Source organism: Neolamprologus multifasciatus, chromosome 16 (assembly GCF_963576455.1).
Source record: "Neolamprologus multifasciatus chromosome 16, fNeoMul1.2, whole genome shotgun sequence".
Classification (NCBI taxonomy): Eukaryota; Metazoa; Chordata; class Actinopteri; order Cichliformes; family Cichlidae; genus Neolamprologus; species Neolamprologus multifasciatus.
This window is the reverse complement of record NC_140454.1, coordinates 33,715,252-33,732,518: the sequence shown is the minus strand read 5'-3', so window position 1 is coordinate 33,732,518 and position 17,267 is coordinate 33,715,252. Positions and strand designations below refer to the sequence as shown.

General features: G+C 45.2%; 1 protein-coding gene across 7 annotated transcripts in view; it reads left to right on the top strand.

Moving 5' to 3' along the window:
• myo1b (myosin IB) overlaps positions 1–17,267 on the top strand; it is a 57,881-nt gene that overhangs the window by 33,724 nt on the left and 6,890 nt on the right. For all 7 annotated transcript variants that reach the window (XM_085136447.1, XM_085136446.1, XM_085136448.1 and 4 more), the window contains exons 8-22: positions 1,103–1,201; positions 1,949–2,052; positions 5,158–5,305; positions 5,896–6,014; positions 6,488–6,574; positions 6,674–6,739; positions 10,070–10,174; positions 11,271–11,333; positions 11,889–12,089; positions 12,305–12,531; positions 12,759–12,959; positions 14,683–14,776; positions 16,688–16,837; positions 16,922–16,990; positions 17,085–17,171. In XM_085136447.1, coding sequence (XP_084992573.1) covers positions 1,103–1,201; positions 1,949–2,052; positions 5,158–5,305; positions 5,896–6,014; positions 6,488–6,574; positions 6,674–6,739; positions 10,070–10,174; positions 11,271–11,333; positions 11,889–12,089; positions 12,305–12,531; positions 12,759–12,959; positions 14,683–14,776; positions 16,688–16,837; positions 16,922–16,990; positions 17,085–17,171 — 1,820 coding nt within the window. The remainder of the gene's footprint in view (positions 1–1,102; positions 1,202–1,948; positions 2,053–5,157; positions 5,306–5,895; positions 6,015–6,487; positions 6,575–6,673; positions 6,740–10,069; positions 10,175–11,270; positions 11,334–11,888; positions 12,090–12,304; positions 12,532–12,758; positions 12,960–14,682; positions 14,777–16,687; positions 16,838–16,921; positions 16,991–17,084; positions 17,172–17,267) is intronic.

The following is a 17,267-nucleotide window of genomic DNA, read 5'->3' as shown; positions in this document are numbered from 1 at the left end:
AGAAGTTCTCAGTAGCGTTGGTAATGATAGTGGGGAGACATTTTTGGCATGCCTTTAGTCACAACATAACACAATATTGTTCCCGCACTGACGCTTGAATGTGTTTGCTTATCTGAGGCTGAGGGAACATTAAATAAACGCTGTTCAGGAGGCTTTGCAGCAGAAAGTGGAATCCTTCCTTCCTTCAAAGTAAAGCTGAGTAATGAGTGTGGCTGGACATGGCCGTGCTCAGGTCACTTAGGGTTCGCTGCCCTGCCCCTGTGTCTGTCTGTGATGGAGGAACTGGTTTTCAGCGGCTTGTCTTGTCCTCTCTGTATCTTTAATCACAGCTCTGTATTGCTGCTGACAGCCACTCAGTTGTGGATGCTGTATTATTGATGTGCAAGCTCTCACGGAGCCACTTACGTGATTCGTGGCCGATGGGTGTCACAAATTCACGTTGGGCCCAATCCGCTGCTAACCCCGACAGCCTCGGGGCTGCAGCGACCTCTAGTTTGGTGCTTGCAGCGGAGCCACGACCACAGATCTGTGAGTCAGTGTTTAAACAGCCTTAAGTGCTGAAAATTGCCAAAAGCCGTTTTTATTTCCTTCTGATTTTTGGTCCCGGTCACTGTGGTCAGTTTGAGTACAACATCAACTCTTCAAGTTTCCTAAAATAAGCTGTTTTTTAAAAATAGACAAATTGAATGCTTATTCAGCCTGTGATGTTGCTGAGCAGCACAGTCGGGCTTTAATTAAATCGTACTCCTCCTGATGTGGTGAGAGGATGATGGTCCCTCTTTAATCAGGTGCACTTGGTTCCAGCCCAGGAGAAAGGGCTGACGTCTGATATCGTTCGTGGGGTTTCTTCCTGTGGTGTTTGCACGCAGAGATAATTACCAATATTGGTTTGGTCACCTTGGAGACTGAAAAAACCATCACTGGACGAGAATCCCAGTCGAGCTCTATAAATACAGACCGGGCAGCTTTAATTCCTGAGGATCAGCTCGATATTTACTGCTGGGGGCACCTGAGAGTGGCAGCAGAAGGATTTCCTGTGCAGGCTTCTGGTTTGTCTGTGTGTCATTGTTTCCTTTTGTTTTTTCTTTCTTTCTTTTTTTAGATCTGCTGGAGAAGTCACGTGTGGTGAAGCAGCCGAGAGGAGAGAGGAACTTCCACATCTTTTATCAGCTTCTGTCTGGAGCCTCAGACGACACGCTCAGTGAGTAAAACTGCTGGAAAAGCTGGTCGAATGGTGGCCTGAACAGGAACGTAGAGCTTTGAGAATCGGGAAAAAGACCTCAGAATGTGCACGTCTCTGGATGCTCGCAGTATGAATTAAAAAAATAGGCCTGCCCATGGACGGGTGTTCTGCTTTGTAAATGTGCCAATCCCCCTTCATGCAGCTGCATGAACACATGGCTAACGCATTAATAAGTCACCCTTCCTGCCTAATAAACACCACGAGAACAAAGACTGAGAGTGAAACCCACTCGCTCTGTTTGCGTTTCTGCTGCGAGGGGCCATTGTTTAATGTTCTTCACAAAGGAGAACAATGTAATGGTCATTGACCCCAGAGCGCACACATCACTGAGGCTCTAGCTGTTGTTAATACTGCTATGAATGAAATCTGACACATGCACCCTGAAGAGGAATAGATTTCTCTACTAAATGACAGGGAGGCCTTTAAAGAGGGCAATCTGATCTTCCAGCATGATGTTCACAGCAGCAGCTCAGTGTTTGAATACACCGTGTCAGAACTGAAGGAGGGCAATACCCCAGGGCTTAGACACATTTTTCTAAAATTTCTAAGGCAACACCATCAGTTGTGCGTGTTTCTTTAAACGGGAATTGAATTCAGCATCTTCTATCGGCTCACAGAGCTGTGCTGGATTTTATGGGGCAGCTTGCAGGAGTGTAGGTGCGCTGCATGAGTTTAAATGACAACCACGTGGTTTGTGTGTCACAGGGAAGCTAAAGCTGGACCGGGACTTTAGCAAGTACAACTACCTGAGCCTGGACTCTGCTGTGGTCAGCGGACTGGATGATGCGGCTAACTTCAGGACAGTCAGAGTGAGTAGAGCGCATGTGTCTGTATGACTGGTGGAGCCCCGGCGCTGCGCCTCACCCTCATGACGTTCGGCACAGACTTTCCTCTCTGCGGGATTTCTGTTAACTCGGTGTGGCGCGGCAGAGCGAGGAGGCGGTCTGATTGTCCTGTTATCTCCACGGCAGAACAAACGAACAAACGTGCTTTAGCGTCAGTATTGCTGGCTGTGTAAACACTTCACGCCAGCGGCCCTCCCACCTGTTGCAAAACCAGGTGAACTTTGATCTTGACGGTGGATTAAAGACTGGTTTGTATTGATTAAACACAGGAAAAACTCCAAAACACTAACAGAGAAAGCCACGGGAGAAAAGAGTTTCCTCTTATTGAAGCTCTGCATAAATATGTGCTATTTTGTCTTTGCGGGTCTCCTCAGCCTTATTGATGGTAACACAGAGGATGTTGTGTCTGGGAGAAGCTCTCTGCTATCTCCTGTGCTGTGTCATTAGGCCTGTTTCAGCATGCTTTGCTCAGCTACTGTATAAGCCCCCACAGTCTGCTCTGTCACACTCTACTGTACTCGCTTCCCCCTCCTCACATCCTGCTTCTCATCGACTCCCACAGAGTTTTTAACGCCGTTCCTGCTGCAGCTGCGTTTCTCCACAGGAAGCACAAGACGACATTGCCTCCACACAATGACCCCACCACGCGGAGCTTTCTTTCCTTAAATGTTTATTTGTTGATGTTTGATTAAATGTTTGTGATTCATGAATTCTCCATCATCGGTCGTCACCGTTCGCCGCTCTGTGTTTGTGATCCAGGAAGAGGAAGTTTGACTGTAATATGATGGACCGGGATTCCGTTAAAGAGATTTAAATATTCAAATACGTGATTTCAGGTGTTATGATAGCTTGTGCTGATATGTTTGATAGGATTTTGCTTTTGTATATATACAGTAGGGATGGGTATCATTTAGGTTTTATCTGGTACCAGTACCAAACCGGTACTTTTGAAACGGTGCCGGTGCTTAAACGGTGCTCAAACCGGTGCTTAAAGAATGGAAAACACAAAAGTGGTCCAAAAACCTCTCATGTTCAGCTGTTTTTTTGTAAAAAGATAACAATGTTAGCCTTTTCTGCAGCTATGGGGCATATATGGTATCACTCTTGGCTGGAAGCAGCTTAAACAATGGAAAAAAAACACAAACTTTGTCCAAAAACCTCTCATGTTTAACTGTTTCCCACTTTTTCTTTGGTCATTTTGGCCTTTTTGGCCAGGCTGAAGGGAGTATCTGCCATCAAACAAGAAGACAGCCGCATGTAACTACTACGGTGTTTGCTAGTTCACCTTACATGCATTAATTTAATAACGTGGTTACCCTACTCAACGTAAATTACACACGAACAACATTAAGCTACTCACGCAGAGAAGAACGGCTGCTGCTGCATCATCATCCTCATCATTTCTGCTACACTGGCAGGGCTAGGGACCAGGACTCTCCTCTTCGGGTTTTTGGGGAATGTTGCTAACTCCAGGTCGTAGATGCGCTCGGTGTGAGGTCTCGCAGCAAGCTATCAAATACGGCGCATTTTTCGGCTTAAAAAAAAACAAAAACGCTATGCGTCGCCAGGTGTTTCATCAGATTTGAGGTGTTACTTCCTTTGACAGTATCATAGTATCAGCTTAAAGCACTTGTTGCAGCTGCTGAGTTTGCATATTTTGCTGTGAAGTACAGCCAGACTTTTGACCTCTTTGCCTTGGGCATTTTTAATCTGTAGCGCTGCTCTACAAGAACGTACGTACCTGGACCCGCCTACTATCCTTGGAAATGTAAAATGATTGGCTAGAATTCAAAGTGTGTGACATCTCAGGAAAAAAAAAGCACCGAAATAAAGCACCGAAATAAAGCACCGAAATGTGCGCTGCTTTTCAGTCTGGTTACTACCGTTTATGTCAGAACCGGTGCCATCATGGCACCGGATACCGGTACCCATCCCTAATATACAGTGTGTACAAGTTTGAGTGGATTGCACAAACCAGTGAGAAGACTAGATGTGTCTTTTTAATAAACTCATTGTGAGAGCACTGATCACAGAGCAGTGATTTACACCAACCAGGCACAACATTATCAGCACCTGTCTAATATTGTGTTGGTCCTCCTGACTCATCGAGGTATGGACTCCGCCCTGAAGGTGTGTTGTATCTGGACCCAGATGTAGATCCTGTAAGTCCTGTATGCTGTGAGGTGGGGCCTCCACGTGTCGGTCCAGCACACGGCTCGACTGGATTGAGATCTGGGGAATTTGGAGGTCAAACCATTCCTGAACCATTTCTGACTTGTGGCACATTATCCTGCTGAAGAGGCCACAGCCATCAGGGAGCACTGTTCCCATGAAAGGGTGTAGATGATGTGCAACAATGCTTAGGTAGATGGTACGTGTCAAAGTAACATCCACATGGATGCAGGACACAAGGTTTCCCAGCAGAACATTAAATCATTACACTGCCCCTGCTGGCTGGCCGCCTTCCCATAATGCATCCTGATGTTCCAGATGTTCCCCCAGGTAAGTGATGAACAATCACCCAGCCATCCACGCTTCCTTCTTCCATCGCTCTGTGGTCCAGATGTGATGGCCACATGTTGGTGCTTTCAGCAGCAGACAGTGGTCGGCATGGAGACGCTGTCAGGTCTGCAGCTCCAGACACAGCAACCTGTGATGCTCCGTTTTCTCACCTTTCTATCAGAACCAGCATGAACGTTTTCTGCAATTTGAGCCCGTCTGTTGATTTGGACTGAAGAGCTGGTTCACCTACCTTGGATCACTGACCCCTGCAGATCAGGAACACCCCGCAGGAGCTGACCCAGTTCTCTCAAACGCTCTCAAATCCTTATGCTTGAAAATGATTCCTGCTTCTAACATCAACTTTAAGGACAAAATGTTCCCCCTCTCTCTGACACCTCCCGCCCACTAACAGAGGCCACGATGAAGATATAACCAGTGCGATTCACTTTACCTGTCAGCTGTCAGGATGTTATGTGTGATGTTTGTAGGTGTTCCCCTCTGCACCAAGTTGCAGGAACATCGGTGCCTTAGTGACGTTGTCTTTTCCGTCTTCTCGCCCTCTTCCAGAACGCCATGCAGATCGTGGGCTTCATGGAGGACGAGGTGCAGTCGGTGCTGGAGCTGGTGGCAGCTGTGCTGAAGCTTGGCAACATAGAGTTCAAGCCAGAGTCGCGCTGCAACGGCACCGACGAGAGCCGCGTCAAAGACAAAAACGGTGGGCTTGGTGCTGCTGCGCCTTCATCTGACATATTTTACGCTGATTGTTGTTTTGTTTTTTCATTCAGAGGAGTTATTGTGAATATTTTCTCCTTTCATTTAACCCTTTTGACCCACTGCTCACTGGGCCTGGTCCAGAGTCACCGTCCCCTGTTGGCTTGTGGTCCTCAAACAATATTTGTGTTAAGATTTGCGTGACAAGAGTTTCACTCTCACAGCTGCTCTTTTTAGGGAAATCATGCATTTGCATTTTTCCCTCAGTGAGTCTTGGACAACCATGCTTTCCTCTTTTTTCCCACATTTGAATCAAAGACTGCATTGTTAATAATCAGCTGCAACGTGTTATTCAGATGAGTCCTCTGTTTTTGCTTTTCCCTTGACTCTGCCGGTGGGAACACCTCATTGTCGGGAATAAAACACAAACGCTGAGGAGGTTACGAGGGTTGAATCTTCCTCCTTGCAGCTTCTATATAACGTCACCCTCTGATTCGAATCAAATGTAGAATAAGAACCACCACAAGGTGAGACCTGATGTCTGCAGAAGCATTTTCTTTGTGTCTTAATCCGTTTTCTGTGGCTACTTTGCAGATTTGAAGGAGATGTGTGAGCTGCTGGGGATCGAGCAGTCGGTGCTGGAGAGGGCGTTCAGCTACCGCACAGTGGAGGCTAAAATGGAGAAAGTCTCCACTACACTGAATGTGGCCCAGGTTAGAGGCAGACTTGCATCTCTTTCACCACTTTCACCTGCTTATTACACACACACACACACACACCAAAGGGCCATTTCTTCCCGTTGACTTGCTTTACTGGCTGCCGACTCTGTGCCACTTCTACATGACAACGTCTGCATTATAGATGTGCAGTATTCCTCCTGGAAATTCAAATGTAGGTCATATTTTCAAGGTTGGTGGGTTCATTCAGACTCTTCATATAACATTAATGCTGCAAACATGGGTCCTGTGTGCCCAGAACAGACAAGAAAAGGCTTTATTTACCTGACTTTATAATACTCATATGTCTGTTCATGTATGGCCTCTGCTCTCTGCCGGCGGTTTCCTTTGAATCAGTGTAGCCGCAATAGGTTAGTTAAAGTCTGCAGATGTGTAATAAAATGAATCATTGCCGATTCTGCTGGTTCGCTTTATTGTCGCTTCATCATTAACAGTGTCTTCATTCACAGGCCTACTATGCCCGAGATGCCCTTGCCAAAAATCTCTACAGTCGCTTGTTTAGCTGGCTGGTTACCAGAATCAATGAAAGCATACAAGTAAGCGATGTCAGACATCTTTTTAATTTATTTATTTAGACTGACAAAACTCCACTGCTGTACTTTATTCCTAATGGTACCAATATTGTGTCCTTGCAGGCACAAACTAAAGCTCGGCACAAGGTCATGGGCGTCCTGGACATCTATGGCTTTGAGATATTTGAGGTGAGATAAATAGCAGCTCAGACCAGCCTTTTTTATCCTGACAGGCCACAAGGACACAGTCGGACCATCCAAACATTTTTATTACAAGGAAAAGAATTTTGCCCTCGGCTGTTTGCGTGCATGTTTTGTTACCTGTGTGGAGCCGATCGGCAGAAACGTAGAGCTGATAAAACCACACTGAGATCAGATTAGTTCAGTTTTTGTTGTTGCTCCTGGAGTTTAAATTATTTCTGTGGAAAAGTGGTTTCAATTCTCAAAATCTGCATTTCACAGCAGGAAAATAGCCTTTGCATCAGCGCACTGCTCACCACTTTGCACGTCGTATTCATGCTGTTGTTACACAATCAAAGGAGATTCTGATTCTCAGCATTAACATCACATATTACAGCGAGACGTAGAATAGACGGCTCCATTTATGCTACTGTACACAAAGTAATGCACCAAAGGCCACATAGACGGCAACACATGTAAACATGTGACTAGGGATGGGTATCGTTTAGGTTTTATCCGATACCGGTGCCAAACCGGTACTTTTGAAATGGTGCCGGTGCTTAAACGGTGCTTAAAGAATGGCGAACACAAAATTGGTCCAAAAACCTCTCATGTTCAGCTGTTTTTTTGTAAAAAGATAACAATGTTAGCCTTTTCTGCAGCTATGGGGCATATATGATATCACTCTTGGCTGGAAGCAGCTTAAACAATGGAAAAAACACAAACTTTCTCCAAAAACCTCTCATGTTTAGCTGTTTTCCACTTTTTCTTTGGTCATTTTAGCCTTTTTGTCCAGGGTGAAGGGAGTATCTGCCATCAAACAAGAAGACAGCTGCATGTAACTACGACGGTGTTTGCTAGTTCACCTTACATGCATTAATGTAATAACGTGGTTAGCCTACTCAACGTAAATTATACACGAACAACATTAAGCGACTCACGCAGAGAAGAACGGCTGCTGCTGCATCATCATCCTCATCATTTCTGCTACACTGGCAGGGCTAGGGGCCAGGACTCTCCTCTTCGGGTTTTTGGGGGATGTTGCTACTTCGGGTCCGATAACAGGCACCACACCCACCGTAGATGTGCTCGGTGTGTGCTCGGTGATTTTTAATCTGTAGCTCTGCCCTAAAAGAACGTACGTACCTGGACCCGCCTACTATCCTCGGAAACGTAAAATGATTGGCTAGAATTCAAAGTGTATGACAGCTCAGGAAAAAAAAAAGCACCGAAATAAAGCACCGAAATGTGCGCTGCTTTTCGGTCTGGTTACTACCGTTTACGTCAGAACCGGTGCCATCATGGCACCGGATACCGGTACCCATCCCTACATGTGACACAGAGTTTGAACAGAATGACGGCTTTAAACGTTTCTTTGTTCTGATGCACGATGCCCCCCCCCTCGTTCATGTCTTGCTCCTATCCCTGCTCGTTCACCCCACTCACTCTCGAGTCCTTCCTCTCCTCTCGTTGTTGTTGTGTCTGGGTCACCAGAATGGAGTAAGTAACACCTGCACCTGTTTGCTGTGGCCGCGAGCATGCTGTGATCTAAACTCCTTAATTCACCTCTCTGTTAAAGACGATTCAGGGCTCCTCGTGTGCAGCAGAGTCACACGGCTGAAAGGAGGCTGGACAAGCCCAAGTCACAGTCTGCTTAAGTCAGTTCAGTCAGTACACTTAACAGCAATGCACTCTAATGCAACAGGCCTGCAGTAAAGCCTACATGTATAACAGTTATGTGCAGCTCTCAGCCTTGTTGTTTGTTGCACTAACTGGTGTTTCTATTATTAATATTAATGAGTGTAGAATTAAATGCTTTCTTAGAACAATCAGGTTTCAATAAGACTGAAAGCTGATCGCTGAGTCTTTATTTGGCTCCAGTTTTTAAACAGGATAAAGTTATTAGTTTAAAAATGGCTCGTTATTTTGGAGAGATGAAAATGTATTTATCATGCTGATATTTGACACAGACCGTACCAACAATCGTGACACTTTAGCTCGCAGCATATTAAAAGCATCATAAAACGATCACGTGTTACATTTTAGTTTAAACAAAATAACCTGGTTAACATGTCAGTTACTGAGCTTCAGAGGAAGATTTGCAACATTGTTAATTTTGGCTAAATGTTTATTATTCAAACGTGGAACCATTGATGAAAGTCAGTGAACGTGAAGCATTTTTATTATTTCCTTGAATGAATATTAACCACTTGTCATAAAAACATCGACTGTAGATAAAATAGTTTTGGTTTCTTTTACATGTTTCAGCCACGCATCTGCTGCCACTCTGGAGCCGACGTGTGTGTGTGTGTGTGTGTGTGTGTGTGTGTGAGAGAAGACAACCTTTTAGTTTCTCAGTAAAAGGAAATTGTTTTTAAAAGCTGATCCACTTGTACGTGTGGATCCTATTTCCTGCTCACTGAGAACCTCGGTTTGTCCTCTACTCCGAGCTGTTGGACTAAACTGTCTTTGAACCTCTAACCGTAGCAATTAAATGTTAACCTAACCCAGTGTGCCAAGAAGCATGACTCACCACTAAACACCGTCATGATTGACGACAATAATAAGTGAATGCTGTGGGGATTAAAAGTGGTCGAGGCTGTTATATAGTCAACGCTCCATCAATGTTTAATGAAATCTAACCCAAGACAGTTCACAGCAGCGTGTTCTGATAAGAATTTGTCATTAACTGGTATTATTACAACCTTCCTGGTATCCATTGTTCAACGTCCAGATTGATTAGGTGTGTGCTCAGTCGGAGAATGAGTTAGCAAATGCTCAGACAGGAGGAACGAGCTGCTGTTCAAACTTATTATCACTGGTGTCATTTCAGAGGTACGGTAAGTGTCAGTGCGTGCAGCGACATCAAGTGATGCTGGGTTACAGTCGTGCTTTTCTAAAAGCAGCTGTGCAGCTGTTGAGATATGAATTCACTTCCAGGATGCGCAGGTGCAACCGTACTTTTTAATAAAACACAACAGGAAATTAGCTTGGAAAAGTGAATTGAACAGACAAATCCAGTGGAAATGGATACGAAGGATGAGTCTGTTAGCCAAGAGAAGAAGAAGCTGAAGCAGATTTGACAGATAAGCTTTTAATACAATGAAAGATAAGATGATCCTTCAGACATAGATTCCTGAAGTGTAGTACTTACAAACAGCTGCATGCTGGATATCCGGACATGTAGATGTTCCACCTGTCCTACCTTCTTCTAACCTATTATTAAGCCACTCGGCAGACTGCACAGACCGTTAGTGGCAGGAATTCTCTGAAATGCAGATGAACCAACACATTAACAGAAGTCTGACTGTTTTCATCCTCCCGGTGCTACACCCACAGGACAACAGCTTTGAGCAGTTCATCATCAACTACTGCAACGAGAAACTGCAGCAGATCTTCATCGAGCTGACCCTGCGTGAGGAGCAGGAAGAGTATGTCAGAGAGGTGAGTGTGTGAATGGTGAACTCTGGGATCTGACCAGCACAGCTGTGCAGCATCTGCATCACTCTACGTGTCGGCGCTCTGCACACCTTTGTTGCGCTGACGGCTTATTATCGCAGCATGAGCTCAACTTGAGTTGGCGCTCATCTGTTTAAGCTCTATAAGCCTCGCCCTTTGACCAGACGCATTATTACTTCACGTGTGTCTCTGTCACGAAAACCTTCTTCATTTATTCCCTTCACGTCTTCCCTCTGTGGATTCTTGGGGACGGAAATGGTCTTCCGCTCCGGCGAGAGTAAACACTCCCCGCTGCGGGCCTTTAGGCTCTGTTTGTTTTCCGAGCTCTGTGTATGAGTGCAGCGGTAGTGACCCCCACGCCACTTCCCTACTAACACACCACCAATGATATTCCACTCCTGGCCTCTCTCCAGTATACTGCATGGGAAAATACCGCAGTGCTGGAGCAAGAAGGGAGGATTACCAATCAGGAATGTGGCCGGCCATCCGTCAGTTTAAGCTATGCCTCCTGTGCATCCGCCCCTCCCCCCTCCAAAATATCTGTCCAATTGCTTACCCCGACCTATGTTACCAAGCCGTTAGTAGCTATGAAGTTGATAAATCGTTTTTTCAAGGCCCAGTGAACCTTTCTGAGAGGACAAGATTGAAAGTGTTCCTCCTTTGAGTCTCCAAAGGGACTCTGGCCTTGACGTGAGGGAGACGGAGCCTGTAGGACATAACATCAAAGCACCGAGGACAATTATGGCTTCAGAACTGATGGAAACGCATCAGTTTATCCTGATTAAATCATTTTCAATAAACGCACTCGAGTTCAAGATGAAAGAAACACGATCTGTGACCAACCAAGTCTTTGTTTTTTCCTTCCCGGAGCATTTGTTCTCATTACGCCCATGTCAATATTAAGTGCTGCAACATGTGTCTCTGTAACTGCAGCACATGAATACTTGGTAAAGGCGATAGATGAGAGTGAGGTGCACGCTGGAAATGCACGTGCTGTGCTGAGCTCTCCCACATGCAGCGGGCATCAGTTTCTAAAATGTACACAAATGTGTGTATACCTCTGCTTGTGCGTTTGTTACAGGGCATCGAGTGGACCAACATCGAATATTTCAACAATGCCATCATCTGTGACCTGATTGAGAACGTAAGTCCTCAAATTCAAATTCAAATTGTATTTGTCACACACACACAACCATACACAGTATGACATGGGGGTGAAATGCTTGTAGCTGTACACTGCCCGACCATTAAATGACAGAAAAAAAGTTTTTCAGTATTTACAATTTACAGGTTACTACAAAATTTACAAATTAACTTAGAAATTTACAGTAAGAAATGTGCAATGTGCAAGTCCTGTGTCTGTTCTTGGCTTTTCATGTTCTCCACACTTATTATGTTTCTCTGGAATAACTGAGAAGCGCTAATTTTGGTTAAATCTGGGGTGATTTCTAGCGCTCTGTGACTCCAGAGGTGGCGTAAACCTCCTGTGTAACCTTATGATCGGTGTTGTTATTGAAAAGCAGTTCATCATCAAAGCTGATTTTAAGTCTGACGTTGTCTTAGCAAAATGAGACGATTATCCGAGCTGTTGTGAACAGATTGTTCAGCACTGTGAAACACATAAATCATGACAGAATAATACGTTTCTACAGTGAACACTTCAGAAGTTTGACCCTAAACTTCCTTTTGTTTGAGCCAGAATCAAAACGGCATCTTGGCCATGCTGGATGAGGAGTGTCTGAGGCCGGGGACGGTCACTGATGAGACCTTCCTGGACAAACTGAACACCATCTGTGCGGACCACCAGCACTTTGAGAGTCGGCTGAACAAGAACTCAAAGTTCCTCAACGACCACAGCCTGCCGCACAACTGCTTCCGCATCCAGCACTACGCCGGCAAGGTACCCGAGGCAGCAACAATAACAGCTGATGGATATGTTAGAAAAGACATGTAACAAATTGATATGGAGATTATTGGAAATTATGTAATATTATGAATTTTTGCATGAGACAGAGTGAAATTCTGCCATAGGATGAAATCAAAGTGTGAAAAGAAGTAACCACTTGTGTATGAAAATACCTTTTTGTGAATGGCTCTTTTTCTCTGTGTATCCAGGTGCTGTATCGTGTCGAGGGCTTTGTGGATAAGAACAATGACCTTCTGTACCGGGACCTGTCACAGGCCATGTACAAAGCCAACCACAGCCTCATCAAACAGCTGTTTCCTGAAGGCAACCCAGCCAAAGTCAACCTGAAGAGACCCCCGACTGCTGGATTCCAGTTCAGAGCTTCAGTGGGCACGCTGATGAGGAACCTGCAGACCAAGAACCCAAACTACATCCGGTAAATCTGATCATATCGATTACACAGAAAGAGCAGTTTGTGCTGTTTGTGATTCTCTCAAAGTTTGCTTTGAAATAATTTTCAAATAGTCCAGATTCAGCCGGCCTGCTGTTACTCTCACCGTCTAGCACGACTAGTCTATTAATCTGTAAAAAGCAGCTGCTGCTGTTACTGCAGCCGGCTCTACGCACCAGCCTAATATCTGCAACTTAATTTTTGCGTTCCAGCTGCATCAAGCCCAATGATAAGAAGGCATCCCACATCTTCACCGACTCTCTGGTCCGCCATCAGGTGCGCTACCTGGGCCTGATGGAGAACGTCCGTGTGCGGCGAGCAGGCTATGCCTTCCGCCAGCCCTACGAGCCCTGCTTGGAGCGCTACAAAATGCTCTGCAAAAGGACCTGGCCGCATTGGAAGGGTCCTGCAAGGTAATTGTTGTTTATACCCTGAAGTGGTGACATTAGGGAATAGTTGATTAGGGGGAAAAGAGGTCTTGGCCCTGGAAGCTTGCCAAAGCAAATCCCTTCAAGTTTTCAGTGTGAAAATGTGAGTGTGGAAAATGAGAAATGCTCCCAGGTGTCTTTAGCTAAGGCACTAAACTTGACTCTGCTCCCAGTGGAGAGTGTGTGACCAGCACTAATAGACTGTGGCTAGAGCGGTCCACTCCCAGGTGTGGCTGTGTGAATGCGAAGCAGCCGTTGCTAGAAAGTACTCAGATGACACAGAAAGAGGCAAAAGGGAAGATAATTAGGGGAGCTTGACAGCAGTTTACCCAGCAGACTATATGATCTGTGTATTTAAATATGTGGTCTAAAACTCTGAGCTATAAAGCAACACTTTTGGCTGAGTTTGGTATGTGTAGATCTAAGGATAAGGAAACTGGTTTCCTCCTTTTTCCCAGCTGTTTTCATGCATTCCTGTCCCCACTCTGTGCATATGCATGGATTCACATGCAAGTTGACTAAAGACGTGAGTGTGATTCCAGGGTAAAAAGGTTTGGCTGGTTCGGTCATGTTATATAAAAGCAGTGTGTTAGCAGAGATGTTTTAGGTGCATGTCGTCACAGCGAGCTTTGTTTGAAGCAAATGAAACATCATGTTTCGGAACCACAACATGCCCAGACGTTCCCTCCTTATCTGTCTCCTCGACTCGGCCAGACTTGCAGGTTTCGTCCTCTCTGCTGGTGAAGTCACTGATTTCTATCTGCCGTCTCACACATCTGGCTCCTGATGTTTCAGCATCTTTGTATCAGCTTTGTGTGGTTTTACTTTTCTTCTTAGTCTCCTGACATATTTCTCTGGCTGTTGCTGTCATCGTGGTTTCCATCGTTTCTCAAACTCCATCCTCGGCGCTCTCTTCTGTTATTCCATGAATCCGAATCTTCTGCTGTTTCTTCCTGTGAAAAACTAAGTACACCCCATGATTCAGCATCATGTGCAATTGTTTTCTGTGTGGTTTTAATCAGTCTCACATTGTTGTGGTGTAATTTTGGCCCACTCACCTTCGTCTGTGCAGGTCACGGTAGTCTTAAGATCCTAAACACGAGACGACTACACCTTAACTTTTTAAGACATTTAACCTCTGATCTAAGAAGCGTGTTTACTTCTGAATGAAAACGTTTAGGAACAGATGTTTGCAGGTGTTTGTTCACGCGCAGCTCCCATCACGTTGACGTCTGGACTTTAAACAGCTCCCCTGTTCAGACGTCACAGGTTGAACCTTTGCAAACATGAGCTGTGCTGCCCTGTTTTTTCTTTATTTAAAAAAAGAAGAGGCAGTCGTTCCAAACAAGCCATACTTGTTCAGTCTCTTTCTAATTGTACTGTGATGAACTTGCCAGGTTAGCATGCTGAGGCCTGCAAAGCCTTTTCTCTGAGCATTGCACAACCTGACCCCGGGGTGAACTTGCTGGAACGTCCACTCCTAGGAAGATTTTGTTGACACACACCTGAAAGCTCGAACTGACACAACCTGATTTTAAAGAGTTGTTATTTTAATCAAGTGCGTTTGATTAGCAGCGCACGCCTGCGACTTATCCTCTTAATTCCTATGGAAGCAGTAAGGGTGGGACTGCACTGCAATCCTGTGAAAACTGTATATATCTGCACTCGTGTAGTGTATGACCCTCTTGACTTTTCTGACTTCCCACAGGGAAGGAGTGGAGGTGCTGATGGCCGACCTCCAGATTCCAGCAGAAGAGATCTCTTATGGCCGCTCCAAGATCTTCATCAGAAACCCGAGAACGGTAAAATCCACTCTCTAACCTGGCAAAGCTTTTATTTTTTGACAGCTGCTCGGTATTCCTGCAGATTGGGCTGTTTTAGAGTCGAATGGTTGAAGCCGGTGTGCTCAGCTGCCTTGCTTTCTCACAGTTACATGTTTGTAAAGCAGGGTGGGCTTTGCTTGGAGCCCCCACTTCAACAATTAGCTTGTAACCACCACTCTGAGAACACATGGTTTCACTTAGCTGTCCCATATAACATGGGAAACAGGCTTCTTTACTCTGCGCTTGCAGACTCCTTAGCTGCTCGGGCCTGCAGCGTTTGGACGGACTTTCTCCCCCACCAGCAAAAGGCCAAACAGAGCCTGGAATAACATGATCTCACGCTGGGAGAATTTTTCCATAATTGCTTTTTCTATCTGATCAGCTTATCTGCTTTACATATCTACAGCTTCAAAACCACTGAAACAGAGTTTGAGCATATTTATTCTGCTCCTTAATCACTGTAGTCACACCTTTAGCTTAACTGGCACCATTTTTTATCTATACAGAAAATAGAATACGAGTCGTGACGTAGGTATCAGTCAAGCTCTGTGGACAGTGTTGGGAAGGTTACTTTTAAAATGTATTCCATTACAGATTACAGATTACATGCCCCAAAATGTATTCTGTAACTCAATGAGAGTAACGTATTCTGAATACTTTGGATTACTTAATATATTATCATGCTGTTTACAACTACATGAATGTACTATTGCTGTGATTTATTACTGTTACTGAAGGTCCGCGGCTCCGAACCGTAGTAAAGGGACCTCTGGCTAATACGGTGGGTTCTGTGTTGGCTCGTAGCTGAAAACTAGCTTTACTTTGTTGTCTGGGTCAACTTTGCTAGCAGAGACAGAGAGAGGCGTTGAAAGGCTGCTCCAACAGAACTTATTGTTTTTGGAGGAAAACACGAACACGGTGTACAGTCGAGTCTTAATAGCTTACTTACAGCTGGGCTCGTCAGGCTCTCTTCTTGGCTGCAGTGGTTATTATTATATTTACATGCTTCCAGCTCCCGTTTCTGCTCGATGACAGCTCGTACTTTTCCTTTTTCTCCCTCCCTCGCTCACAGACACATAACGTGTATGGCAGTCCATTCTCCCTGCAGCACGGACTACACTGCCCATGATGCTACATTCTTTAGAGCTATACCTGTAGCATTCTGCCTGTTAGCTTAGCACAACAACAACAGGCGCTCTCTCACCCAGGAAACACGCAGAGAGAGAGCGTCACCCTGTAACCATGGCAACCGTAACGCTGCCGCCTGGAACAACAGAACGTAGCTGTCAAACAAAACCCAAACAGTCCTGACCCGCCACAATATGAAACAGGGAAGTACCGCCGTGTAATCCATTTATTTCAACAAAGTAACTGTATTCTAAATACCACCTTTTTAAACGGTAACTGTAACGGAATACAGTTACTCATATTTTGTATTTTAAATACGTAACGGCGGTACATGTATTCCGTTACTCCCCAACACTGTCTGTGGATGTATGAACAAACCCAGAAACTTCCATATGTGGCGTTATGTCGACAGGCCCAGTGTTCCTGAAGGTAAAGCGGTGACTTCCTCACACCAGTGCAATAAATGATGCGGTCTCTTCCTTGAGAATAAGTCGATTATCAGAAGGTCATTTTTATTGTCTTCCTGGAGCAGTAAACTTTTTTTCCCACCTGCACTTTGTTCTTGTCATTGAGAAATTGGTGCTTCCTCAGTTTAGAAACACCCCCTAAAAAATCCAACTCGTAACCTTTTCCCCTCAGGGTAAACTGACTTTCCCTGACATTTTACCTTCCTGGAGATAATTTGATGATGTTGATAACATCCAGCGTTCACAGTTTCCCAGTTTCTTGTCCGGAGCTCTTAATTTTCTCCTCTTCCTGCAGCTCTTTTTCTTGGAGGAGAAGAGAAAGCAGTGTCTCCAAGACCTGGCCACACTCATTCAGAAGATCTACAGAGGCTGGAAGTGCCGCACGCACTTCCTGTTGATGAAGAAGAGCCAGATAGTGGTGGCAGCTTGGTACCGCCGCTACGCTGTGAGACCCTTTAATTACACCAAAATACAAAGCGGATTAAAAGCCATACTCACCGATGCATAATGACACTTTTCCATCTCACAGCAACAAAAGACGTACCGGAACATCAAGAGTGCTACCACCGTGGTTCAGTCGTACACCAGAGGCTGGCAGGTGTGCATCTGTCTTTGAATTCACTCTGTTCATTGAAAAAAGTGTAGCAGCTGTGGTGTGGAAGAAAATGAAAGTGTGTGCCTGTTTCCACCAGGCCCGCAAACTTCTGCGAGAGCTGAAATATCAGAAGAGATGCGAGGAGGCAGTGACCACCATCGCAGCGTTCTGGCACGGCACCCAGGTACGGATATCAAAGAGCGAGGTGTTTGCTGTACCTTCTGCAGGAGAAGCCTGCTCCTGAACACTTGTCAGTATCGCTTCAAACTCTTTGGTTTTT